Source organism: Neopsephotus bourkii, unplaced genomic scaffold, assembly GCF_033783945.1.
Source record: "Neopsephotus bourkii isolate Nb327-2 ecotype Australia unplaced genomic scaffold, CSIRO-AGI_Nbou_v1 NB_1707, whole genome shotgun sequence".
Classification (NCBI taxonomy): Eukaryota; Metazoa; Chordata; class Aves; order Psittaciformes; family Psittacidae; genus Neopsephotus; species Neopsephotus bourkii.
In genome coordinates this window covers 1,500,918-1,528,525 of record NW_026902181.1, presented here as the reverse complement: position 1 = coordinate 1,528,525, position 27,608 = coordinate 1,500,918, and the positions used below count along the sequence as shown (strand labels likewise).

Sequence of the window (27,608 nt, the reverse complement as noted above, 5' to 3'; positions counted from 1 at the left end):
ACATACTTTTGTATGGCAAAATGACTGCACTGGTTTGCGTCCAGCCAGCAGATCTGCACCTCAAGGAGATTGTGCAGCTGTATGACACATCTCATTTGGTTTTCTTTCACAAAATCACAACTTCAGCTGATGGGCTTTGGCATTGTGGATTACATTCCACTTAGCAATGGAGTTGAGGGGGAAATCCCAACATGATCAGTTGTCATTCCTGCCCTACAGCTGTCTGGCCTTTAGAGGTAGAGGTTTTATCCTATAAACCAGATTTTATTCTGCCTTGATTCAGGAAAGGGTTAGATGAAAGCGTAAGTTACAAAGTACATTCCTGCTGAAAGGGGCTGAAGCCTGGTCAAGCCCATCAGCTCTGTAGTTGTTTTGGATGTGAACGGGATATATCTGTGCTGCTGACTCCTTGCAATGCCAGTGCAGAGGCATGGCTACACGGGCTTTTAAGCTCACCAGCTTCCAACCTGGTCAGCCCTGGACAATTACAGTGCAGTCACAACACTGGTTATGGCACAGACTGGTGCAAAAAGGCTGGGATGGAAACCTACGAAAACAGTGAAAGTGTTGCTTTCCTACTTCCACTGATGTGAGGCGAAGGCACAATTATAAAAAAATCATGTTGAAGCTAAAAGTCTCAATTTGACCAATATTATCTCAGTTAAAACCTATCTGACCCATTAACACATCGGTTTTGTCTCTGTCCCGAGTGGTCCTAGCCCATTTAATAAAAGACTGGCATAAAAGGGAAGTTGACTAGCTTTAGACATCACAGGAGACAGTTCTGTTATTTAGGACTTAGCACTTTTACAGATCCAAAAACGATCTCACATCTGTGAGATAAGATGTTAAAATTTCCAGTATTCCACCTAGACAGCCAGCCCTACCTCTTCCCAACATTAAGAAGCATTTATCAGCATGTTAAAACCAAAATGAAAGCAGTGGGTCCAAGATCCTGCTTTTGCATTGCTTTCTAATGACAAACTTAAGATCTGACTTTGTGGTCATGGGTAAGTACTTTTAATTCCCCTTGGATGCTGTAATGTTTGTGTAAAAGAAGCTGACAGTATCCAAATGGAGACAGAAAAGGCCTCCAAGAACACAGACAACAGATTTTCCTGCCTCCTGTCCTTCCCACCCCTATCTTCATGGCATACGACTTTTTTCTCTTGGATTATTTTAAGCAGCATAGCTGTCTATTACATTTTGGAATGTATGGAACCACAAAACACACTGCTAATTAGAAGGAAGGCATTTGCTTATCCTTATGACTTTGTTTATGTAAAAGACTGCACAGCAATGGATTTGTGAGCAACTGACTTCCATTCATGTACTGCATGGTTTTAGATGAGAGAAATAGAGGATTATTTAACATACACACCCTTTAAATGGCTTTGCATTAGAAATAAAATTGACTGGCTTATTTTACACTATCCTAAATACACTGTTTGAGATGCCTCCGTTTAAATAGTAAGAAACAAAAGTCGTAGGTAATTTTTGTTTCAGACTGCGATATAACATGGCACTGAACAAAAAGAAGCCATGGATTATATACAAAGAGCTGCCCTTGCAGTGACAAGGATTTAATTTTAAAGAAAATGTATGTCCTTTTAGGAAAAGTTGCAGCTATTAGAGCATCAAAATTACAGTGTATCTGAGCAGTTTCCACACACCAGTTTGGGGGAAGAACTCTTGGCAAATGCAGGTATATCAGTATTTGCCTGCTAGCAGAAAGAGGTTATTTTAGCACACAGAGTCCAGAAATAACAGGGCAAGGTGCAGCGTACACACTTCTTTCCCTTCTGTCGTCTCTCCGTTTCCCTGTTTCCAAAATGACATTGCCTTCCTTCACCTCCTTCCCTCAGCAGCAAAAAGAAATAACAACTGACAGTCTTCTCAGAAATCTCTCAAGTGCCAAGGAGGAGGAGAAAGGAGACTGACACCAAAAATGCACTAGTGGGAGAAAGAGGAGGAACAGCTATGCCACAAAAACATCCCCAGGCAAGAGACAGAAGCCAGAGACTGGGGTCAGTAAAACTTGTCCAGACAAAGCATATTTCTGTACTAGAAGCAGCTGGACTAGATGATGTAGCCAAACTTTCTGCTTTTTTAATTTCTCTCTGCTTAGGAACTTGCTCAGGTCTGCTATCACCACACTACCAGACCACAGCACAAGTCAGATAACAGAAATAGTAATATTTATGTGCTATGTCCTTTTAAGCCAGTTCGCAGCAATGCTTTTGTCATTTAACTCTTACACTGCCTGGTGTAAGGAGCACATGGCTAGTCAAAAAGAAGCCGAGCACTGTGGGATGCCAGGGCATGACACTGCTAAAACACATCCCGAGCATCACTCGGCACAAGAGAAAGGTTAACCAACCACTTTTTGATATGCCATCATCTAAGCGCATAATTATCCAAATGCTTTCAAGTGAATGTTAAAACAGTATTATGAGTTCTTTGAATTTTTCAGTATAAGCAGTCTTAGGAAACTATTTTACTGTTAAGCTCACAACTGAACACAGGTTTTGGAAAGATCATGTGTTAACAATTTCTTACAGAACAATATTAATGCAAATATCTTAGGCAATGTGTTCTGAGCCAAAAGCTGGGCTGTTTTGCATAGATTTTTTCCTCCAGTTTCCACTCTCCCAATTCACCACTGGCAAATCCATGTCAGCAATGCTAATATGGCTTTCTGATTCTGATTAACTACTTACTTTGACTACAGTAATACTCAGGAAAAGGAGAACGAAACTGATAGATTTGGAGGGCTCAGTTAATATTATTTTAACCTCTAGCCTGCCTGTCTTCCATAGCTTTTTTAAATAAACATGAAGAATGTCAAACTAAAATGCATAATTCCATTCCTTAGCCTAAAATTCCTATGCCAGTGAGGCTTTTCCAAAGACAAACATCTGAAACCAACTGCTTTTTCTTCTGCTCTTGAAAACTAAGAATAAATCTAATTTCTTTACTCAATTATGCAAAGTGCTATGGGGATATCCCAGTAGTGAAACAGAAAGAGAACAAATGATATAACAGAAACCAACAAAATCAAAGTTTTCCTGTTGTTCTCAAAACCAGAATCTGACCATACCCAGCAGGACAAGAGATACAAGATAGCCACCCTACTGCCCTGTCTCTGGGGTAGATGATTTCAGATGCCAAGTAACAATCTGACTGTATTTAGACTTCTTTCCCCTCCACAGTAACTTAATCTGATTTACGAGTGCCAAAACAGATTTTTAAAATGTGCTTTCTTTAGGAATAGCAGAAATAAAGCAAGAGACCAACACCACTGAAGAAGCTATTAATAAAGACGATCACATATGTAGTATTTGTTACACACAAACAGGTACCAGGGAAATTAACCACGGAGCAAAATGGGTTAAATCACACCATGAGTTCTACTTGCTTCCAAACTTTTCCTTTACCACATTCTGACAGAAGTAATTACCTGACAAGACTTATCTTTAAGCTCCTGCCAAAAAGCCCCATTTCTCTAATCTCTCAGAAGAAAGCCCATGTCCATCTAACATGCTGAAATACAATTCTTCTGGGTCAGCGCCAGTACCAGGATTTAGTGACTACTCTCTTCACAGAAAAGCCCAGTGCCCTTTTCTTCACATCAGTGCATCACAGCGCCTATTTGGTACTGTCCTCTCCAGCACTGGCTGCTGAAGCCCAGTTAGGATTCAGGGGATAGCCTGGATGTTTGCTGCAACAAGTCACTTGCTTGTTTTTAGTGGAGACTCCATAGTTCTGGCAGGAACTGCCAAGCCTTCCTCAAAATTTCCAGCACTGTTCAAAGGACAGCCCAGTACACAAGACAGCATCATTTTCGGAAACAAAGTAAAATAGAACGGCATCTTCACATAACTAACAAATCCACAGGTCACCCCTCCTGATTTTTTGCACTCATTTCTCAATTGTGCTACCAAAGTCAGTTTCAGCTCCTAAGCACTTACAGCTTTTGTGTGATCCATTGTGCTGCATGCAGAAATTCAACTGCTTCTGCACCTTTTGCTCTGGTTGCCAACACTTCTACCCTGCATGCACTATCTGTTTGGTCACTTTCAGCTATATTGAAGACCTATGCCATGAACTGGCTGCTGTGTGGTATTCAGACACCCCAGGAGTGCCAACTGCATTTGCAAACCTCACTATCAGCTCTCGCTTTCCTTCTCTACTGTGGCTCTCACAGGGCTTGGTACTGCCCTTCTCAGGGTACAACCACAGGTTCTTCCCATTTTTCAGAGAGAACATTTCACAGGAGGTGACTTCAACTCAAATGTTCTGTTCAGTTACACAGCACTATCGAACACAAACCTAGTACTAATTCCCAATGTGCTATGTTAGCAATACAGTGTTAAGCAGAATTAAGCAAACTTTTGTTCCATCTTTACCATCAGACTTCTGGAGCCTCCATCATTTTGATTTACCTACCAACAAAGCCCAAGCTCAGCAGTAGCCAGGGTAATTACAGGATTAAAGGTTCTAAAATAATATTGTTTTAAATACCCACATTACGAGCCTAATTTTTCTATTGTGACACCGAAATCAGTTTGGCAAATGCTACTTTGTCATGATACATAACATTAGGAGAGGGACAGACACAGCAGCGGAGGTCAGAACACAGCAATAGGTGTGCATCGCTTGCCCACCAGCAGCAACTGTTTAAGTCTTGGTACAGCTGAATCTACTAGTGTTCCTTTTGTTGCAGAAAAGCTGATTATTATGCTTATAAGATCCCCCCATTATGCAAGAAAATTATTCAGGATTTCCTGAAAAAAAACAACAGTGGAACCTGGAAAAATTATCTGCTTCATTAGAAGCAGCTCACAAAGATCTCTACATTGCTGTACTCCACTGTCTGCTCTTTCCTGGGATTCTCAAAATCAGCTTCCCCACATGCAAACAGCCACAGTTATACAACTTCGTTTTTAAGGAATGCAGAGTCTGATGGATGTTTTAAAAAGAAAGACTGCTAAAACAACAAAACCAAAACCTCAGTCTACAGAAGCTGAGAAGCTCTGTGTGTGTGTGTGTGCGTGTATGTGAGAGAGAGAGAAAGTCATACTCCCTGCTTTACTGAGCATACAGCCTCGACCCAGATAAATGTTGATAGAGAACATCCCATTCAACATGGCTTATGTCTGGCTGATAACAAAAAGAAATAAAGTGAGATTCCATGAATAGCTAGATTTTAAGGAGAGACTACTAGCAGACTACCGTCTGGCAAAAGCAAGCATGTTAGTTTTTACAGCAACATGGAGAAAACCAGGAATAAAATATGGAGAAAAAGGACAATAAAGGCAGATGAAATCAAAATCATGGAACAGGAAAAACAGGAAGAGAGAACAGCAGAGTAAATAATTAGAAACAGGAAAAAAAATAAAAAGGAGGCATTTAAAAAAACTGAAGATTAAAGAAAATCAAGGAAGTGCCATCAGACATTAGTAGTATGAGATGCACCTTCACATACACGTCCATACTTGTGGACTACATTTACTACAAATTTTAAATGAACACTGAAACCTATTAGCAATATATTTAGAAATCACTACTTTCTGTTAAAAGTGGAAAGTAGTTTATTTATAGCCTTTTTTCCACTGATTTGCATGAAGAGTGCACAAGTACACATTAGTCAATTATTCCCAGGGCAGGAAGACACACACTGCAAACCTAACACACAGTTCATGGCACTGCTCTGAAAATGCACATTAATTTTGTCAAACTAAACAAAAAGTTCCCTGGGGCAGAAGCAACTGCATTTTTAATCTGCACAAAACATACTCTTTTGTCCTTCCAGAGGTGTTTAGTTTCTTTCCATGCAAGTTTCCACCTATGTTTTAAGTGGCTATATCAAAATGAAGCTTAAATCTGAACCACAGGCACATGACAGCTTTTAAAGTTGTGTACACTTCAAATGGCACCTCAAATTTAGCAGTACTTTGGACAGGATTCACAGAACTTCATGGGATCAGAAACCTATTTGCAAGCCCTGGCGGATCCCAAGAGAGTTGCAAAAAGTCCCTCCATGTACCCAAGAACTAACATACTGCATTACACTGGTTTCAGTAGCTACGGCTTTTTAACTCCTTGAAGCACAATAACCAGAAACATCTAAGACGTCCTTAGTACAAAGAAAAAGGAACAGTGCCTGCCATGAAAAACCTACAACCTCACTTCGACAAACAGACCCCAGCAGCAAAACAGTGATACAATCACATGGTAATTTCACTTACTCTCAGAAAAATCCTATTTCTCTGTTTATAAAATAAAGAGATGTCTCATCTGTTTTATCTTTCACTGGCTCCTTTGTGAAGTTTTTTGCTAAAACACTTGTGTTCAAACCAAAAAAAAATCCAAGTGTCGCCACAGATTCTGAAAGAGGAGACTGCTGTGAAAGCAACTGCATCACAAACATGAGATTTCAAGCAACTCAGAGGCTGTCTAAGTATTTCCTGCTATAGGCTTATAACAAGACAGTTTTGCCTTAAAAACAAGACTTCCATTGTAGAAAGGGAGATTCCTACATGCTCTGACATAAGGACTGGATGAACCCACATCAGCAGAATGCCCTGAAATTTAATAATACACAACACAGAGAAAGAAATCACTCAAATGTAGTGTGCTTATACTGACATTGCATGCCACCACTACTTACTGCTTCTTGGGAAATAAACAGGAAAAAAAGGAAGCCTCAAGAACAAGTATTAAGAACATTTGTTAATCAAAGGAATAAACACGCAGCAAGCTTTTCATTTCTTTGACTTCCATATATTTTTTCCATATAGTAAAATATGTACTAAGCTCTAGCTCTCCATAGATGATGCAAATATCTTACCCTGGCTCAGGGCAGCTGCTGAACTCAGAAACAAACTAACGTGAGCTGCTCATTTGAATTTCCTTAAAATTTTCAATATTGGACCAAATAAAGCAAAGTAGCACTTACTACAGAGTTTAACAAGCCACGCCTAACATCTTTGTGCACTTCAAAACTCTAATTTAATTAACTTTACCTGTAAGCTTGGAGTGAATGTGAGGGAGGGGAAAAAATTTAATACAAACTCATTTGCTCCTCAACTCTGAAAACAGTTCAGGGTCCAAATCCCTATACAAGTAGTAATAAAAATAGTTTGGTTTCTGGTAGCAATAACAAAAACAAGGGCAAGATTAATTCTTACACTTTTATGGCAAACAATCTAAAGCAGATGTGCAAGAATAAAAGTGAGATGTCAGAGCAGTTAATAAGTGCTTTCCAAAACCAAACACAACAAGACAACTTGCAGCTTTATGTGCTTATATAAAACTCTAAATCATTTCACTCAGTTTCCACCCTTAGCCCTTCTCTATTCAATGAAGCTTCACAATTACCAAAAAATGTTATATTCGAGTCTAAAGCAGCACAGATCAGTATCTCCTGAACGAAAGTACGCGCAAATGAGCTTGGCCAATTTAGACATCAGCTGCTGAATCTGGGCCCTTATGAATGGAAGGGTATTTCCACGGTTTGAATATCCAGGATCTCTGGAATAAAGTCCCTGTCGTTAAGATGGAATATATTTAAAAGTTAACTAAAAAAAATTCAGACTGTATTTACATTTCTGCTAGAATACTGCAGTTTTGAGACAGAAACCAAACTTCACATTATAAGGTCAAAAACAACATAAGCATTCCTTAGAATCAGACTTCAAATAGGTATTTGAAGTTATCCACACTTTCTTGCTTACAAGTTCAAAGAACTGCTGATCATAAAGGAAACCTGAAGATATTAAATCTTTTAAGTAGAGATCTCACAAAAGACGATGTGTGCAGGCAGAACTGAGTTCTTCCACATTTAATATATCAAAAGTTTGCAGAAGGTAACCATAAGCACACTCTTTTCAAATGAAACTAGTTTTTATTGTGAACACGAAAGACACTGTTAACTTAGAACACTGTTCACTCAGATGTGCTTTCCAAAAGGCCTTAAGCAGGGTTATACTGATGTAAATAAAGTAAATTAGGCAAGTTTTATGCACTTAAACTTCCCACACAAATAGGATTTGCCAAGCCTTTTGAGTCTAATCTGTGGTACAATCATACAGCTATATACGAGACTGACTCAGAGTGCACACACACACTTCTAGACTCACCAGCAAGTGCTGATTTTTGACTGACCACAGAGAACTGCCTTCTAAGCCAGTTAACCCAAGTCTCCATCTACCTGGAAGCCATTCATCCAGCAACACTGAGCTACAGTGCATCTGCAGCACTGTTCCACTTCATCACACGAAACATAAACTCAGTGTCACAAGCTATGTCACTACAGATATAGGAGTAACTGATACTTTATCACTCTAATCAAGAGGAGCAAATCAGAAACTCTAGGGTACATACGATTAATAATAGGTTTTTGTCTTTTCTGTCCCAAGTGCTGACAGTTTGAATATTTTGCAAGACCCTGTAACGCCCCAATCCCGTGTATAGCTCCACACAGGATTCATTTAAAGGCACCTCAGGCTAACAAATCTATCTGCTATCAGAAAATTTTATCGTATTTATTGGGGGTTTAGACCCAGATTCAGCAACACTGATTCACCTTAGAAAACTACACAGCTTTAAGCACAGAAAGAGCCTTGCAACGTCAGAAGAGCAGTCACCAATTATCTTGTCTGGAGCGTGGCCTGGAAGTCCAGTCCAACAAAGCCAGAGCAAGCCTAAACCTGACAGTGTAAACTGAGCCCATCCGCTTCACTGCAATTACCTATGGCAATAAACACAACCGTCTAGGAAGCAGAGGCTTGCAGAAACAGGCCTCCAGAGAAACAACCAGCACCTCGACAACTATGGTCTCTGTTCCTCATCCTTCTGTAGACCGTTCCAACAGCTCAGAAGTCAAGCAGCTCACAATCAGGTAAAACACCAGCATTTCCTATTACCTGGTCCACAAATCCACCACAACACATCCATGTGTCCTAGAGCCTGAAATGCAACAAAGTAACGGAGCTGAGAGTTAAGAGGACTACAAGCTTGCTTCATTTTAAAGCACGCTTAAGGGTTTTCTGGGTGAAAGCCAGGATGATCCATATCTCATGAGATCAAACACCTCAGCCCATTTTACATCAAAAATTTCATATGACTATTTCAGGAATACCACTAATTGGTCTACAAGGGCAGCCTTTCATGTAATACTCAGGATACATATAGTAAAATGAACTTTACCACGCTAGTCAAGTTGTACGGTCTATTTTTTAAGCAAAGACCCACTGACATTGGTGTGAGGGTTGGTTTTTTTTTCCTAATTTAAATGGATGCTTGACCATACCTCTACTTGAAGGTGGGCATCAAGAGACTAAAACAATAATATTAAAAGAGATTTTTAAAAGTATATAGGGCTTCCAAGTCAGCTCTCAAGAGTAGTCAGTTATTACATAAATCACCTTATTATCTGTGACCCAGTCCCATGGCCTACACAAACTGAGAAAATAGTCCCACTAGGGACGATACGCAATGGGATCCATTACTCATACCGAATAGATCAAGCAACCTTAGAAAGCTAATTTACATCGGATGCTTCCAAATTTCTCTAATTAATATATTTAAAACCTTAAAAGTCAGCAATTATAAATCATGCAAGCACACATACTCAGTTATCTACATAATTTTTAAAAGTAGGCTACAATTACAAGAAATGGCTTACTGCAACAGCTACTGAATCAAATCATATTTACTGCAACATCTTTTTCAAATAGTTCCTACCCCAGCATTCTACAGCACCGCTGATACTTGCCCTCCTAGTGAAGAAAATTGCAAGCCACACTGCAGACAAACCACAATCCTCCATAAACTCATGTTCAAGGGCACCATCACTGTTTATTGATGGGGTGACCCTAATCACATCAAAACAATAAAAGACAGCTTGCTTTATTTCCAAATGCACATCCTATTTCTTTAATACGTGCGCTTACTAAACTGCACAAATAGAAAACTGGAGGTTTGATGCACTCAGCACAGTGCCATTTAAAGCATAGTACATCACGGCAACTCTTAAGACTTTTTGGAAATACCTCTGCTGCTCAGCAGCACTAGCTTTCCACCAGTTGCTGCTCCACATGCTATTGCCAATCAGCTGCATTTGTTGTAGCGCATTCCAAAGTTTACTAATTAATCTCTGCACTAAACCCCACTGATGGCTGGTTGCCATTTGAAATGATCATCTTTTATTTAAAGACATAGTGACCCTGTGGTCAAACTCAGATCTCACTTGTAAAAATAGGTGTGCCAAATTACAGGTAATTAAATCCACTTCAGTATCAGTGAGGGGTTTTTTAAAACTGGGTAGAGGCGACCATTAATGGTTTGAGGGTGTTTATATTAGACATGCTAAGTTATGTCAATGTTAATGGTCAAGAATCGAGCACACTCTTCATTTTGACCCAGGAGGGACATTCAGCAGAGGGTATGTGACGCAAACTTCTGGAAAAGAGACCATACATTTCTTGCAAAACAACATACGTGCTTTGAAATCATGTGTTTTAATGATTCCAGCTTATTGCTACATTTCATATGAGGTTTTAAATACTGATTTTGCCCAGTCCAACCTCTCACACCATTGTTACAGGCTGCTCCCATTCAGTGCTGCATGCTGGCTCCGTGACCTTCACAATGACCTCTACAAAAGCAGTTGTGCATTTTACTGTGGTGTAAATCCTCACAGACAAGTCAAACCTGTTCTTTTTGGCATTCAGCCCTTTAAATGAATACTCTGCAGAGATTTATTATGAAAGGGGAATGAAGGGGCATTATTGCACAACATTCATCCCTCTCATGCGCCTAAGTTACATCTCTTAGAACTTCTGAGGCCTTTTAAATAAACAGATCTTCTTAATTACACAAATTGTTCTTGCTTCTCACCAATTTTCTGTAATTAAAATTCACTGTTTACAAAAAGGTAGAAATGCCCAGAAAAAAAAGCATGTGTGCGAAGGTGTTTTGTATTATTATTAATAAGTAATATTTATACTTCCTGTTACTATACACGAGGGATTAGTGTTTCCTAGCACACCATTCACTTACAACACTGAAGTATTATTCCACATTGTAGCAACACACACTGCCCAAAAGGGTCCATTAATTATTCTTGTAATGCCACGAAGTTGCTGCAGGATATTAGACTGTCTTCATAAGAAATACACTCCTATGGTAAATGATGAATGATGAAGTTTGCAGGTTTTTAAATTAGATTTCAGAACAATAAGAAAGTACTTACAAAGTCATTCCCCATGGTCTTAGCTTAATACTTTGCATGCTCTTATGCAAGTACTAAAAAAAAAAATATCAAAATTAACTGAATCAAAAAAATATAAAAGCATAAAAGAATTGTGAAAGGGGCAGTTCTAAAAAATTCAGTGATTCTGCCAAAGTGGTCAGAGTAGTAACCCTGTCATTCACATTAACTACATTCTTTTGGGTTTTCTAATTGATCCTTCAGCAAAATATGCCTTGCTGGAGAAACTAGGAAACCCAAAACAAATAACCCTCCAAAACTGCATTGATAATCCAGTCCCAAAATCATGTTTGAACTAGCTTTATCTGACAGTCACTTGGTACTAACCGGAAATGAAGCATTTTGATTGAAGCAAATGTTCCCTGATCTAAATCTCTGAATTCCCCTAAAAAGCTCTCTCCCCCCCAGTACCAGCTGTCACGGACAATTGACAATGCACACACACATACCTCTGATTGCACAAATAAAGAACTGCTGTGTGTGTCTATTCCTGTCACCCACAGGCGGTATCAGGTATGAGTTCTCCCTCCCCTTCCTAAAAGTCTCAGCTAGCTATTACTTAGCTTTCCTGCTCCTCCTTTTCTGTCAGCAAAAACAAAGACAACAGAATGCAAAATAGCAAAAGCTTCCCCATACAAAAGATGTAAGAAAATGCACTCTTCTACTCCCATCTTTCCCAGGTCCACACTGCACTTCCACAGCTCCAGAGCTGCAGACAGAGGTTTCCCCAAACAGAGTAAATATGCAGCAGTGTTTTTTCCTTTGTTCTTCATGACAACATAACCCAGATACCAACAATATTTTATTCAGGGTTCTTTAAAAAGAAATCCAAGATTTTTCAATTAGGTGATTAACAGACTTAGTGCCAAAGTTATACCTGGCAACTCAGCTACAGCCTAACTGAGTTACAGAGTTTAAAAGCAACCAACAGGTAAATAGGTACAGCACTCTTCAAGAAAATTTCTGTTATTTTAAAAGTGGAACATCTGTTTAATCTCGTATTTCAAATTAACTTAACTAACCTGACACAAAACACATTAAAAATTAGCATAAAGTAGATGCTGTACACAACACTACCAATGAAACTAAGCTGATACTGCACTAGGCTTTAGCATATGCTTTTTTTTGTTTCTCTTTTTTTTTACCTCTTATTCCAAACAGATTTCAGAATTGCCCTACTTGATTTCAGAACTGACCTATTTGAGATGAATTCTTGCTCTAATCCCATCTAGGCTTCAGATCCTACATAAATTAAAATAGGAATTCAAGCTCAAGACATCATCTGATGAAGAGGCAGATTAAGGTGAATAAATGAAAACTGACTTGGTGGAGATAAAGGAAACTTAAAGTTACCACTGTAGTCCCTTCTACATGCTATCAGCTCTCAAGTCAAACCCTCTTCTTCTCCCCCTGCAATGAATGAAAACCCTAATCATGTTTCACTAGAACAACCACAAAGGGGAATCCCTCAGGGTGCAGGCACAGCCAAGATAGTGCCAACAGATCTTGAGCACCAGGATCTGGATGTCAAAGATCTATACCAAGATCTCCTCTATCAAGCAGACAACATGGAAGCCCTTCAACTCTATCCATATCAGAGTTTATGTGTGGCTGGTGGAAAGTCCAACAATGAAACTCCCTAGTTTAACCCTTTTCTGAACCTGTATTTGTGATCTGGCTCAAATCCCACTCCGAATGAAAGAGAGGAAAACGCTGCATTCCCAGTGCCACTACCGTAATGCTCTTACAGAAAGCGCCACCTGTGTGGAAAGGCTGAAAATTCTTCAAATACTTACTGATTATTCAAACACTGCTTGTCTGAATTCCAAGGTCCTATCATAGGGAAGCATTACAAGCCAGCCATCTTTATATAAAGCCTTGAATGCATGTGGCTTGGTTTTCTTACATTAGCTGTGCACATGTGCCTGCAGTTACAGAAACACAGGCAGCTTTAAGCCCCAGTGCCAAAAGCTGCCTAACGATGGTGAGGATCAGATGCCTACATTGATGCCTTTTAGATCTGTCAGCAGGCCTACATGGCATGGACCAGCAGCTCTTGTTGACTTGGGCACTGCCTCTGACAGTCTTGCAGAGGATCATGTTTCTGTGATTCTTCTATGCTTTGGAGAAGACAGCAGTGTTCTCTTTGTTTCTGCCTCTCTTTCAAGAGATGAAACAGAATGGACCTCAAACCTAAAAATATATGCTGCTTCCCCTCCTGTGCACAGCCCTCAGTTTTAAACTGTTCCTCCCTCCAGCCTACTTACCTTACTGTCATCCAATTCTACATGCATCTCCTTCAAACATCACATCTGTCTCCTGCAGGATCTACCTCACTGTCCCAGAATAATACAAGAATCATTATTCTTAGAGAAAGCCATCACTTAATTTTCTACTAACCATTGCAAATGTTGCAAGTTCAAGTTTCCTGGTCCCCATCCAGCTAATTTAGATAGATTGTTCCATGTGTGCTCTCTGTCCTTCCATTTCCTGCCCATACCATTACACATCTGTCTAAGTGAGTCAAAGCAGGTTTCTTCACAGTCACAATAATCTTCCCGTATTTTATATTATATAAAAAGAGGGCACATAAAATACAACCTATTAACACCTATTATCCACTTTGCAAGAGGCAGAGGGTTTTACTGCTCTGCCACACATTCTGCTGAACTGTAACACATGTCAGAAATTACACCTGAGCCTGTATTTCCCCAAAATACAAGTTACCTGTATAGCAGCTATGTTCAGGCAAAGCATAACAATAAATTAAAATAGCTAATTCTCTGATATACTACATTATCCACATTTTTCTTCCTACAAAATAAAGAGCAATAAAGATAAGCCAAATTTTCAGAGACCAAGGCATTTCTTCATGAGCATCATTCCTCTTTCATTAGTAGCCAGTGCTGTCAATATTCCTTTCCAGCGACACACCTTGCCTGACATGCTTGAGTCCAGACTAGGTACGTATAGGGAAGTTCACCTTCTGATGTTCAACGCCAACTGCCTAAACCAATATCCCTTTCTCCTACCCTCTGCACCTGAACAAACATTCTAGAGGAAAATTACTTCTGAAGTCAACTTGATACAGACCATTGTCTTTCTGATCCAAGTATCTTTTGCTGCAAGTACCCTAGAGCAATATGAGTGCATCTTGGATAAATACCAAATGTTGAAAACTAGAGTCAATGTATTTTTACTTCACAAATGTGCTGTTTTAAAGCTAAAAAGCTAACTCCTCTGAGACCCTGTCGCAAACATTCATTTATCTACTGTGTTCACTTAGGCACAAGTTAAGGTGCAGAAAGGTGGCACATGCACAAACAGAGAATGGCCTCAGTCAACACAGAGTGCTTTCCCTTGTAGAGAACTAATATATGAGCAAGGCTGGTGCAAATTCTAACACAGAATAACACACAAAAAAAAAGATGATGTGGAAAATACAAGTCTTACATGTACATCCCTGCCTACAGCCAGAACCCTTCTTAAGTTGTGGAAGGGTCAGATTTGAAATCACCCAAGTGTGCACACATCATTCCCTGCTGTCCTCACAGACCAGACTTCTTACACAGGAACCAATCCAAACAGATGAGTACAAAAAAACCCCAATCCCCCAAATCCTTCTGTTCCAGAGCTCCCCTATTTCCCAATCTCATACAGGAGCCCCTCTGCCCTTCTTCCTAGAAACTCCCATCCCACTCCTGCCTTTCTGCCAAACTGCCCCAAATCTCCCCCTTCAGTGATGGCCCTGTGCCCCCACATTCTCTCCAAAGCACCTCACATCCAAGTTCCCATCTCCTCCTCCATCCATCTCACCTGCTGTCCTGTGCTTCCCCACCCCAAGTTCTTAAACCATGCTCCACCATGACACCACTGCTGCTGCTACTGACTTGATAATAACATCCCTGCCACGTTTCTTTCAGGGATTACCTTCCACTATTGCCATTCCTCTTGTTCTTGGCTCCCTTTGCATGACTCCTTAAGTCTGGCAAGTTTCAGAAAAGCCAGCTGTAGGCCATGCTTACCCAAAATTTGTCTGCAGCAGGCACTGAGAACAGGTGAGAAAGAAGATACAGGCATATGACTGATCTTCTAGCTATGCTGCAAGGTCAATATACTCTACAATATCAGAAAATGAACTCCAGTTCATTGAGAAATGGAATAACCAGGAATAAAACTAGTCTGTGAGGTAAGTCTGCTAAAATGTGCCTCATAAGCAAGTCTCTCAAAATCAGACAGATAGACAAAAAACCAAGTGACCACTGACTCAGAGGAATCTGTGAAGCCACCAGCTCTTTCCCAGGTAAAGCACAGAGAAGATGAAGGAATGACACAAAACTACTCTGATCAGCAGCAACAGAAGAAAAGATTAGAAGAAAAATGCAATGTTCTCACAGCTGCAGAGAAGTGCTTAGAAAAGAGGATGATGGCAGAAATACATTACTCTATGCACATATAGAAAATTACTACTTTAGCTTGCCTAAATGGCTTCAAATACTTCATTGCTTTTACTACAATTCTTTAAATGTTCTTACTGCTCTCTTTAAAAGAATTTTCTTCTCTAAGGAGTCCTCATTCCAGATGATGAATGCCATTTCACATCTAGCCTGTACAGTGGAGACAGTCTATCAACCATTTGCAAAAGAAATCGATGCTTTTATTGTTAAGTAACAATAAAGGCATCTGAACTATTTTTTTTTAACATCTAAATTCTAAAATATTTAGTTCTGTGAAGTCCTTTTTCCACTGTCATCTTCAAGTACATAAAAAGTTCCTACAAAGAGGCAGAAAACAAGCTGCTTTTGGCACCTACCTAGACATTGAGAAAATTAAACTTATATCAAATAACCTTACCTTTCCTGTCAAGGAAATGTATAGTTACTAGGTTTCCCCTAAAATGTAAAAGCAATGGAAATAAGTGCTCCCAGAGGCTGCCCAGGAGATTTTGATGGGTACCTATCATGTAGTACTCCTGACTCTGCTTTGCAGCAGGTGAAAGAACCTCATGGCCTCTCAAGAACCCTACCTAGCACTATGATTATACAATTCCACAAATACCTACTGCAATCTTGGCACCAAGGCTGTTCTCATTTCATTCATTTTTTTTCCCTGACTTAAATTTCCACCCTTACAGAGGAACTTTGTCTTCTCTTAATTTTTTTTCTCATCTCTATCAAGACATAATGAGACTGCTTATCCTCGCAGTTATAGACAAGCTATTTATTTCTGTTTCACCCCAGCGTTACTTTCTGGTATGTTTACTTTTAAGCAGTGCATCAAGCAACACTATTTAATAACTTTTTGAATTAAAAATGTGGTTCAATATCTCTGTGCTCCTCATTTAGCACAAATTCTAGTATTTATGGTGTTTGCAACTCTCAGCCAAGGTACAGCATCAAAAGAGCATATATGCACTAAATTGTATCTTGTTAAAAAGAACAGCAGCACTGAAAAAAGTTACACTGAAACAATTTATGAATGTGTTTACATTATATGAATGATTTTCTGTTCCTTCACAAGGCATGTAGGAAGTCAGCACTTCTCGTATGTGTAAAGTATTTCCATGTGCTTAAAAGCATGATCTTTCCAAAACAAACAGTGATTGAGAATTTTTTTATTATTCTTTATTTCCCTGCCAGCTGTTTTCTTGGACTCTCCTCTCAGCCACCTTCTTTCTTTCAGTCAGATCTCTCCTTATTGCTCACAGTAACACCTACTCAAGCAACAGCATATTCAGAGCTAGAAGGCTCAGAAACAGGAAGATCTCAGGTTGACCTAAATGGCATTTTCCCTAGATCACTTTACAACATGTCTTTGTGTTATCATCTTTAGTGGCAAGTCTGGCTGGTTTTTAGGATTGAATCTGTGCATCCTACATTAGGACCTAAAACCCAGCTCCTGTCCCAGTGCCTGCTCCCATGCAGATGGGGAGCATACAACAGCCTGGCTGAGCCCAGCCACCAGCCTCCTCCCTCTAAGCCTCACCCTAAGCAGCATCTTTTCAGGGGACCAAAACAACACACCGCATGACACACAGATATGCTTCTGAAATTTGATGGTAAAGACTCAGGTAAGCTCTTGAGCAACTCCATAAATCAAACAGGAGATGAAAAACAAACAAACAAACAAACGAAAAATAAACATAACACCCCAAATGCCCAGTTCCATTCCAAAAAGCAACAGCTGAAGCGTAGATGTGCTCCACTGCTATAGCCACTTCACTGGCAAGTACATTGGTCTTGCTGTTCACTCCCATACAATTAACAGTGTTGGCACTAATTCATTTACTGGATTCCAGTCATTACAGCTGTGCAAACGTATGGGCCCGATTTGTATTTATACTCCTATGTGTATATAAACGTCTGCTGCTTTAGCTATGTAAAGGAGCCTTAGAGCAAATGAACAAGTATTTATTCTAACAGAGCAGTATGAAAGAGCCCAACCATAAAACAGAATTGGGTCAAGCAGTTCTGATAATGTCTGTCCACTAAACAACTTAATTTCGAGTACGGCACCTTTCCTCACGCATTCGAAACAGAAATCCTGCAAAGAGATATAGGGAGACATAGAACTGCATTTGCAAAATCCAGTCTCCTTTTCCAAGGTCAGCACTGTGTAAATGAGGGGAGAGGAAATAACAAATACTGTAAAATTTACCTTGCCTTCCACCCCCAGAATCACCCTCCCCCAAAAAAAAAAAAAAACAAAACCAAACCAAATATTTCTTACCTACATTAGGAAAAAAAAATAAAATCATTAAGTCAACATAATGTGCTTCATGTTTATGCACTTTGATATAATAGTAATTACTGACTAAGGCCAGAACCCAATTAAATGTTTGGGACTTCAGTCTGTAGGCTGGAGTGCACAGGAAGCATTCTGGTGATAGATCACTCAAAGTTTATCTGGCATACACTTCAAAACCAGAGTTCAAAAACTTTAAGCACAGTTCTGCATGTATGTGCTTGACTCTTAACAAAACATCTTTATTTAAATAGTGGGCCAGAGATTTAGTATGACAAATATATTTACTACTGCTAACCATTCTCCATCATGCTACTTGGAAGTTGCAAGAATATTGTATATATAACCCTATGAGATTTAAGTAAGCTCTATGTGGATCACAGGACTCTGGATCATAGTTTAAATCCAGCATGTTAGCCCTAATGCAAATGCTATCATTCAGCATATTTGGTTTCCCTGAATTCATATATGTGAATTCCATATACATTTATTGTCAGAGATGCTGGAGATCCAGCAGCCACCATTTCTTTTCCCTGTTTTCTTTTCAGAAACCAGTGTCCTTCTCAGCAGATCAATGCAACGCTTATTGTTAAAACAAGATGTTGTTATTGATGACAAAAATTCAAAGCTAAAGCAACATGCAATAAATATTCTCACTAGGAATCAAGAGAAGGTGCTTAGCAGCTGCGGAATCCCACTGGCAGAGTCAGTGTTAGAGGGCTACATGCACCTGCTTTCAAATATGTACCCCTGTGTATCTCCACTCCAGGAAAGCTGCTTAGCAATAATGCTGGCTCTCTGAGCATCCTCATCCAGAGACCTGCTGGAAAGCACAGGGACCTCCCTCTCACCAGCACACGTGGGTTTCCTCTGCAATGGACTCTGCTTCTCAGGCAGCCCCCAGTGCCTGAGCACTGAGCCATCACACACACAGGCATCAAGGCTGCAGGGCAGCACAGCAGCCTCACAGTGCGGATTCAGCCAGACTCCTGCTGGAGGTCTAGGTAATGCTCATCACCACTGAAAACTTTACCTTTACATACACCCTTTCTAAAACAAATACATCTATTCCAACAGGATCTATATTCCTGAACACACTACTTCCTCTTGAAAATAAGTGTTGTGATTTTGCTGTGATTCTAAACTATTAAGTGTTGTGAAAAGGGAAATATATTCCACCCATCTGCAAAAAGAAATGTGCAAGAGAAATGTGTAGTATGAACCAAATAAAGATTAAAAACAAAACACCAATTACACTCAGACTGGCATACATCTCAAAGAAATCAACTCCATCTGAAGTGTTTCAGATAGACCAGCTGAGCTAACAGTGAAGGAAGGAAATTGGCTTGACTTTTATTTCTTTGTTTACTTATTAACTTCAGGCAAGTACTAAAAGCACTTAAAAAAAAAAACACAACACAACCCAAACAAAAAAAAAAAAAAAGCCAAAACAAATAAAAAGCCACACACACCAAAACCAACAAACCAACCAACCCAACCAGAGCAGTAAGAACTGGCAAAGAAAGGCTGCAAGGCTGAAACAGTTCCTTGACATGCAGAAACGGTGGCAAAGCACTCTCGGGAGCTGCAGAATAGTTACAGGCTAAACCACAGTGTGACATGCACTTCACTTACCTCAGGGTACCTGGCATATGTCTAAGCAACTCTGAAGGAGCACAACTGATTAAAAACGTATTTTGACAGACTATTTTGCATTTGGAACAGGATTTTGGATAATTGCTCCACAAGCTATAAAAGAAACAGACTGAAAAACAGGAGCAGCCGCTGAGCAGTTGTTTGCACAGGAAGCAATATTGCAGGAAAAGGCAGTAATGAAGAATAGTTAATTTGACCTGAGCTGATGAGGTCAGTGTTTTAAAAGAAATAGCTCCACATAACATAAAAACATTATTTCCCATTAGAATAATACTGCAAGTGTAACACTGCACGAAATCTATTCCCTAACACTTGTTATGCTCAGCTTAGTGGCAGCGTGCATTCCTGAGGTGTCGTAGACATCCTGTGTCTGACACAGATCCATTCCTCTGAAATATTGATTCGACTGCTCCCTCCTGCAAGCTTCAACTGCTTCAGACTGCACATTGCTCTCCCCAGCATTCACTCACTAATAATAGCCTGAAAACTACAATAACTGGAATAAAATCCTGAAATATTCAGACACACAGAAAGTTAAATGTAAACACCACTGCTGTGATCCGGGCAGGGAAGTAGAAGCTGAAGCAGATATTTCACTCTTAATTTGCTGCCATTCAGGGGTCCTGTTGACAGGAGATGGAGCCTGGCTCAGCGGAAGAGACACAAGGTTAGGAATTTAGTAGGGCTGGATCCTATTCCTCCTTCCGCTGCTGCTCTACTGTCTAATCCTGGGCAAGTACATCCCCTCCAGGCATCTGGGTCCCCTCCCTCCCTGACACATCTATTTAAACCGCAAATTCAGAGGGGTGGCAACCATCTTGGTAATGCCGAAGCATGTACAACACAAAGTATTTCTATTCTATTACTACTCCCACTACTCCTAATTAAGGGAACAAAAAATGTGACAGAAATTGAGCAGTCAGTGATGCATTATATTAGTTTAGAGGTATTTGGGTATAAAATGTAAAAGGCAAGCTCTCCCAAGTGGTGGCAGCCAGAGGACATCTGTGTTGTTTTCCCACATATTCAAGCAATCCAATTAGACATAATTAAGTTTTTAACTACATGAAATTACTTCAAGAATACCGTCACTAGAGGCTAAGACTCCTGGGAGGCTGGGGGAAGGAGCAAGAAACATTATAAAACTGGAAAGAACAGGAAAGGGACAGGGCATGCAGCTTGAAACATGCTGAAGACAGCATGCAGCTGAGCCCAGCTGAGGCATTCATGTTTTTTTACAAACATGTAAATAGCCGGGCCACAGTCTCAAAGGTTTGCATGTTCCCAGTTCAATGAATTAAATACATCAACACTTCTAAGCTTTTCTTAATCGCAATGGTGATGTAAAGCACAGATCTACAAGCAGCATAAGGCTCCAACAGCCCTGTAAATACCAGAAACATTAAAAATCCTAAATTACTGTAATGAAATTAATTACTGTTACATTTGCAAACTGCCATTCATTTGCAATGCATATGGGCACCTCTTTTAGACATTAAAATTGCCTTCACATTAAAGCCATCTCACAATCTGAAATGGTCATACCATTCACCAAGAAACAGTCTACTGCCAGACCTTAGATTTGGTTTGTGCACCCTGATAAGCCCTAGAGATACTAGAAATATCATGCATCTCCAACAAGGTTTGCTCTTTTTGATAGCTACTAAAATCTAAGGTACAAGCATTGACAGAAACTAGTATTTTTAGCACTACTGCAACAACTGTTTGCACAACTGCAGCAACTATTGCTGCAGTTTCCTTTGTACTTTACACTGATTTGAGATTAGCTTTCCTAATTGTTTTAAACATTCAGATATGCTCAAAGCATAGTTCTCATTAAGATGAGCACAATAAACAGAAAACTCTGAAACACTTTCTCCCACCACTTACAGAGGCAAATCAAATTGATTAGGAAGGCATATTTCGTGCACAAAAGTTACAACTTACTGAAATAGAATTCACAAGTTAATAAGCAAACTGTGAAGAAAAAACAGCTTCCACATGAAAGGAAAAATGAACAAACAAAAAAAACCCAAACAAAGGGAAAAAGCGAAGGACACCCTATTCCCATGAGCTAATTGTCTGTCTTGTGCTATAGGGGATGCTCTTGCTTAGCTTACAAGTGAAAGACACTGCCTCCTCACCGTGCAAGCATAGGAACTGCACAACGCTAATATGACACCTTAAATGAGCAAACTTCCTTGAGCATTCCCCAGGAGACTAGAATGGGCATGCCTCAGCTCAGAAACAGAGAAGCATGTCTGATTATCAGTCAGGCTGAAGAACATCTTTGACCAAAAACATCCCAAGAAAAACACTCGTGTTCAGGCTGAGAATAAAACCCATGAATTGCCACAACTGGCGTATTTTTATAGCCTTTGTGTAAACACAAGCTTTGGGCTAGCCAGCATCTCAGCTGGCTCTATCTGGATTCCCTTCTTTTGAAACAAAATTAAGGAAAATACTTCTCAGAAAAGGTCAGTGGCCAAACTATTAGGAAAAAATAAAAGTACAGAGGAAGAACATACACAGTGATTCATTAAACGTGTGCTGTCAAAACTGTAACAGTGAGCACAAAGCAGACTTTTCACAGGAACTATAGCTAATTTGCAGAACTCAAGCCAAACTGAGCATTAATTAGAACTGTATTTTTAAAGAAGTTCTTGGTACTCCTCATGGCTTAGGGAGGAACAAAGCTAAATCAACTATAGAGCGCTGTTTCCTTGAAGGGTACTACAGCAACAGCTCTACACATTTCAAGTGTACACCTATGCAAAAGAAATGGACTGAGCATCTCAAGATTTCAGAAAAACACTCGAGCCAGAAAATAAGCATGTCATAAGGTGCCCAGGTGGGAACTCACTTTACACTGTCACTAGAATACACTGCCAGGGATCATCAACCACAGCAAATCACGTACAGTAAGCAGTACTGCTTTTTACAAAAAAACCTTCTGAGTTGAACAATTTGCATTTGACTACAGCAACTTTTCAAGGAACATACCAGTCCTAAACCTGAAAATGTCAATTAGAGATTTCACTGAATTCCACAGTCAATTTGGACAGTGCAGCCAATTAACCAGTGGAATATTGTGAACTTTAGGTCTTATTTGTTCCTTCAGTATCCTTGATCCTATGTGTTTAGTTAAGGTTACAGATTTCTTGCTACAGTTACTGTTGCACTGTAATTACAATTGATTTGGTATGTCCTGTGTTAAGGAGGTACTTACTGAAATTGAGTCATATCATTGTGTAAATTGAGTCAATTATTCTATGATTCTATGATCTTAACTTTCTCTTAAACAAGAGGGATAACACAGTATAAAGCATATCTTTCTGCCTTTGAACGGACTTTTGTAGCCCCTCTTTGCATTCAAAAATACAGTCAGCAGAACTCTCTCTAGTCCATCAGTCTTCCCAATACTGCATTCAAAAGGAAAAGTCCTTTCCTATTTTATTGCTGCACTATTCACATACCCAAGGCCCCCACATACACATGCTGTGGCTAAGGATCGAACTGGTTAAGCTGCTTCGCTAAACTTCCAAATCCTCTTCACAAAGCCTGTTATTTACTCTTCTATTTATAATTTTGCATTTAGTCATATTAAAACACATTTCATTCAAATGAGGCCAACTTGTCAAAGCAGCCCTGTAAACTGCCAGCTTACATGTCATCCACAGAAATTCCACATCTACTTCAAAACACTGAACTGCATCCTAGCAGAACACCCATGGAAATATTCCCATGCTGTGCTAACAAACAACTCCTTCAGAAATTACAAGTTAGCCACTTAATTTATTTTGCAGAATCTCAATATTGTTATTATTGTGTAATGTAATTTCTATGTAATTCTAAAAAAGTCACGTAATAACTAAATCAAGCACTCTATGAAGAAAACATGGAAATGTTCATCTTTCTCAAAACCTGTGATTTTATCAGTGTAAAGTCTGCTTGATGTAATCCATTTTCCATCAACAGTAGTAACTAACATCAAACATTCCTATATTTAACTTTATTGTTAACTGTACTTACTCTTTTTTATTATTTGTTCTTTTTTTAATCTAGGACTGAGGTCAGTGAGGGTGGGGGGTTTTTTGTTAGTCTGGGACTTAAATTAAATTAGGCCTCTACTCACACTTTCTGAACGCTGATGAAGTAACAATCAGTTACCTGGAATACCCCCTATTATTCCAAACATCAAAAATTAAATGTCATGATCTAGAAATCTCCTCATCCAAGTCTTTCACCATTCCTGGATGAAGTTTATTTAGGGCTACAGATCTGAAGTTACCGTTAAGGCATACGGCGTTTAACATCCATTTACAGATGCATTAGAAAGTACTTCCATTATCCTCATCATGTAGTATATTTTAATCTTCTTCTTCCCAGAAGAAAGGCCAAGAGCTTTAAGAAATTCTGACAATATATTTAAACAGCAAGAAAAAGTACAGGCGTTCAGTTAGAATTGTTTTAAACAGAACAACAAACCTTTCTTCCCACTAGCTTTTCTACATGCCCAGAAAATCCCCCAGACTCACATTTTAAAAGCAAAAGGAAGAAGATATAGTTTATACTACAGGAAAACAAGAAAATAATCTGCACAACTTCGCAAAACCTGGAACTACTTGGGAGGGTAGATAAAGGAATGGGGGGAAAGCTGCAAGCACTTCTACATTGTGAACTCTTCTGGGGATAATGAACCCAGCACAGACATCCCTGACAAAATAAATTGATTAACTGATGGAAGGCTAATTTTATCCAAGGGCTTTTGCTTTGCTGACTTTTTCGTTTGTTGAGGAAGATGAATATTATTGGTTATTTTCAAGACATCATTTACCACTACAATACACTACAATTTACCACTACAAAGTCTAAAAAAACCACACAGGTTTAAAACAAAACAGCAAACCAGTAAAGTGCAAAAGAGACCAGTAATTCATGCTTATATCCCCCATTACCCCCAAACTTCACATTTCCACAGCCAGGCTGATGTGTACTTGCACCATGTCATGATAAAGAACAGGAATACTGACAGATCTTTAGCTGCCACCACAGAACTAACAAATACTTGTTGATTCCTGGAATCTAATAACAATGAAAATAGCATCCTTGAACATTTGGCATCATTTTTTAAGTTGCCTGTCTCATACACACAGATTACTCCAGTGCTTAAAGTAAATCTCAATAAAGTGCAGCCTGTCCTGGAACTTCCAAAATTTTAGCTTGCAGGGACAGAGATAAAGCTTGCTTTTTGGTAGCTATGCAATGAAAAGATTTCATATATTTTAACCAGCAGAATGATTAAATTTTTCAATTAATTTATAATTACATACTTAATTGAAAGAGAAGAGTCTTTTATATAATACACAACTTAGGTTTAAGGAACCTCTAAATTTCATATAAGGAAATCCTCAGTCTTTTGAAAAGCATTTAAAAAATAAATAAATAAACAAGGAAGACTTACCATTTTAATCCCAGTGGAAAACGTGACTGGTCTGACCTGGTTGGGTTTTTCCACTTGCATTTCTAGCTGAGTAGATCTGTCCTTATGCTGAGCTAAAAGCAATGAAGCAGGAAGAGTGGACTTCTCCTGTAAAAATGAGGAACAAATTTTGAATGCTAAACCCAAAACCTGTTAATTAACACTGCGTATTTTTCAAAACTGAAAGCTGTGCCTGAAAGGCCATCACCAGCAGAGCAGCATAATGCAAAGTATCCTCTCTATGAGTAACACTTTACAGAAAACCATCATTTTCAGTAATAAGAAAAAGCTGCAGCAACCCCATAAATCAGTGTAACCTGCAAACAACCATTTTTATAGAATCCACATTAAAGACAATATAACAGGCTCCTTATTTCAACTGGCCAATGTAACTATATTTATTAAAATGAAATTTAAAAAATTAGAACTTAATCAGAGAAGGAATAATACCAAGTATTATAACTTGGATCAGATGTTTATCTAAGACACATTTTTTATACCAATGAACTCAGACCAGTTTGAAATTGTTTCCCATTAGATTTCACCTGAGGCCGTTTGGAAACGATCCTTGCTCTGCTTTGCACAATGGCACTATTGTAAGTGCAACCAACAGCATATTTATTTTCTCCTTCACCAGCTTATTTTTAAGGAAGCGAGCCAATTTAGAAAAAAAAAAAAATTATATATATATAAAGTAGTAAAATGAATAGTTAAGCAACTGAACTATTTAAACTCTCAGGACAGATTATTAACATACATATACGCATGCAACTGTGTTCTTGAGAGAATCAGAAAATTATCTGCCAAATAATTTTCTAATGGATTATCACAATTATCCACACGCACCCTGAAAGGCTTGAGACTTCCTAGCTAGAATGACCCTAGAGTTGAGAGCAGGGAAGAAGTGCACATGGATTCTTCCTGGGCTGCTCTAGAGCAGTACTTTATTACTAAGGCCTCAAATGTCACATAGACTTCTATTTCATGGAACCAAGCTAATATTAAACTACGAAACATATTTGTTTCTCATAACACAAAACAAGCTTTAATAAACTGGGCTGTGATTTTCATTTACTCATTTCAGGGTAAGAAGATGGAAGGTTTTAATGCTGCAGGATGCCTTGGTGTTGATGGTAGCCTACAGAAATCTTAAGTGACCATGGAAAACGGTCATGTTGCACACTGACTTTTCACGTAATTCTCCAGCCCTCTTTTCCTTTCAAATTTTTGTGACATTCCCTTTGTCTTATGGCTAGATTGCAAGTGCTAAAAGCAAAAAAAATCTCATACAACAAGATCTGGTCCAGAGTCACAGATACAACAACTATGGCACAGGATCCTACTCACATTTCTGTGATTAACTGGGAGATGAAGAAGCAAGAGGTTAAAAGCCTAAATTGTAGTAATGAGACACCTGATTTTCTTATAACCAGAGAAAATTTGGACCACAAATGCACTAGTTTACAGTCTGCAGCCTCAAAGTGTTGTACATGTCTAATCACCATGCAGAAGCATGTGCTGCTAGCTGTCACCAGAGTTTAAGGATGTTGGACTTTTTTAATCAGTTTTAATATCCTGGGGGAGAAGTAAAGAGTGGGAAGCCTTCTCTGGTTCATTCTGCCCTCTCATATTCCTTAAATGCTCACCGCACTTCCAGTACAATAGCTAAAGGAGGTTTTCTACCAACTAAAGAGTTCACACAATGACCGGTAACCAGATTACACAACTGTGGGAAACCTGCACCATGCCAACAAGCCACCACATCCGTCATTGTTTGTCCTTTCAAATACGCAGATAACCCTTCTGTTAACACACATGAAAGGTCCAATCCTTTAAGAATTTATCCAAACTAGCAATTCTTTGTATGGGAAAACTAACAGTATGAACAAAGCTACTTATAGGCAAAAAAATTCTGAGATATTTCTCTCAAAATTTCTGAGGTTCTGGGAAAAGTAGACACTTCGTATCTTTAAAGCACCATACTTATCACTTGACTCCAAGCTATACCCCAGCCCCAGAAAAACCTGACTCTTTGCCATGAGCATCAACACCATTTTGTTTGTGCCTGGGAAGTAAGGGCTCTTGAAGAGTGCAAGTCCCACAGCACAGAAGACATCTAAGAGCAGATCCGTAATCCTCTGTACACAGGTGAGAGTTGATACAGTAAATAAAGGAAGTGCTTTAATATTTTGCTCAGCCCTGATTAACCAAGTGGAAGGCTAAAAAAAAAAAAACACAACCACCCAAAACAAAATACACACACAACTCTCCCAATAATATGCAAAATTGCATTTGAGACTACAAGTCTAAATTACAACAGATTTGCTTTTAAAGTGAGAGGGTTTATTGTGAAAGAAGTCACTTGTGAAGGTAGCATAAAATCTGCCTAATTTATTACTGGGAGACAAACCAACTAACAGCCTAGGCAAAGCACCTGATTGCTCTTCC

At 39.1% G+C, this 27,608-nt stretch overlaps 1 protein-coding gene across 2 annotated transcripts in view; it reads right to left on the bottom strand.

Annotated features, from left to right (window-relative positions):
• Nucleotides 1-27,608, bottom strand: part of MNAT1 (MNAT1 component of CDK activating kinase) — a 126,333-nt gene that overhangs the window by 40,287 nt on the left and 58,438 nt on the right. For both annotated transcript variants that reach the window (XM_061376196.1, XM_061376197.1), the window contains exon 6: nt 25,143-25,268. In XM_061376196.1, coding sequence (XP_061232180.1) covers nt 25,143-25,268 — 126 coding nt within the window. The remainder of the gene's footprint in view (nt 1-25,142; nt 25,269-27,608) is intronic.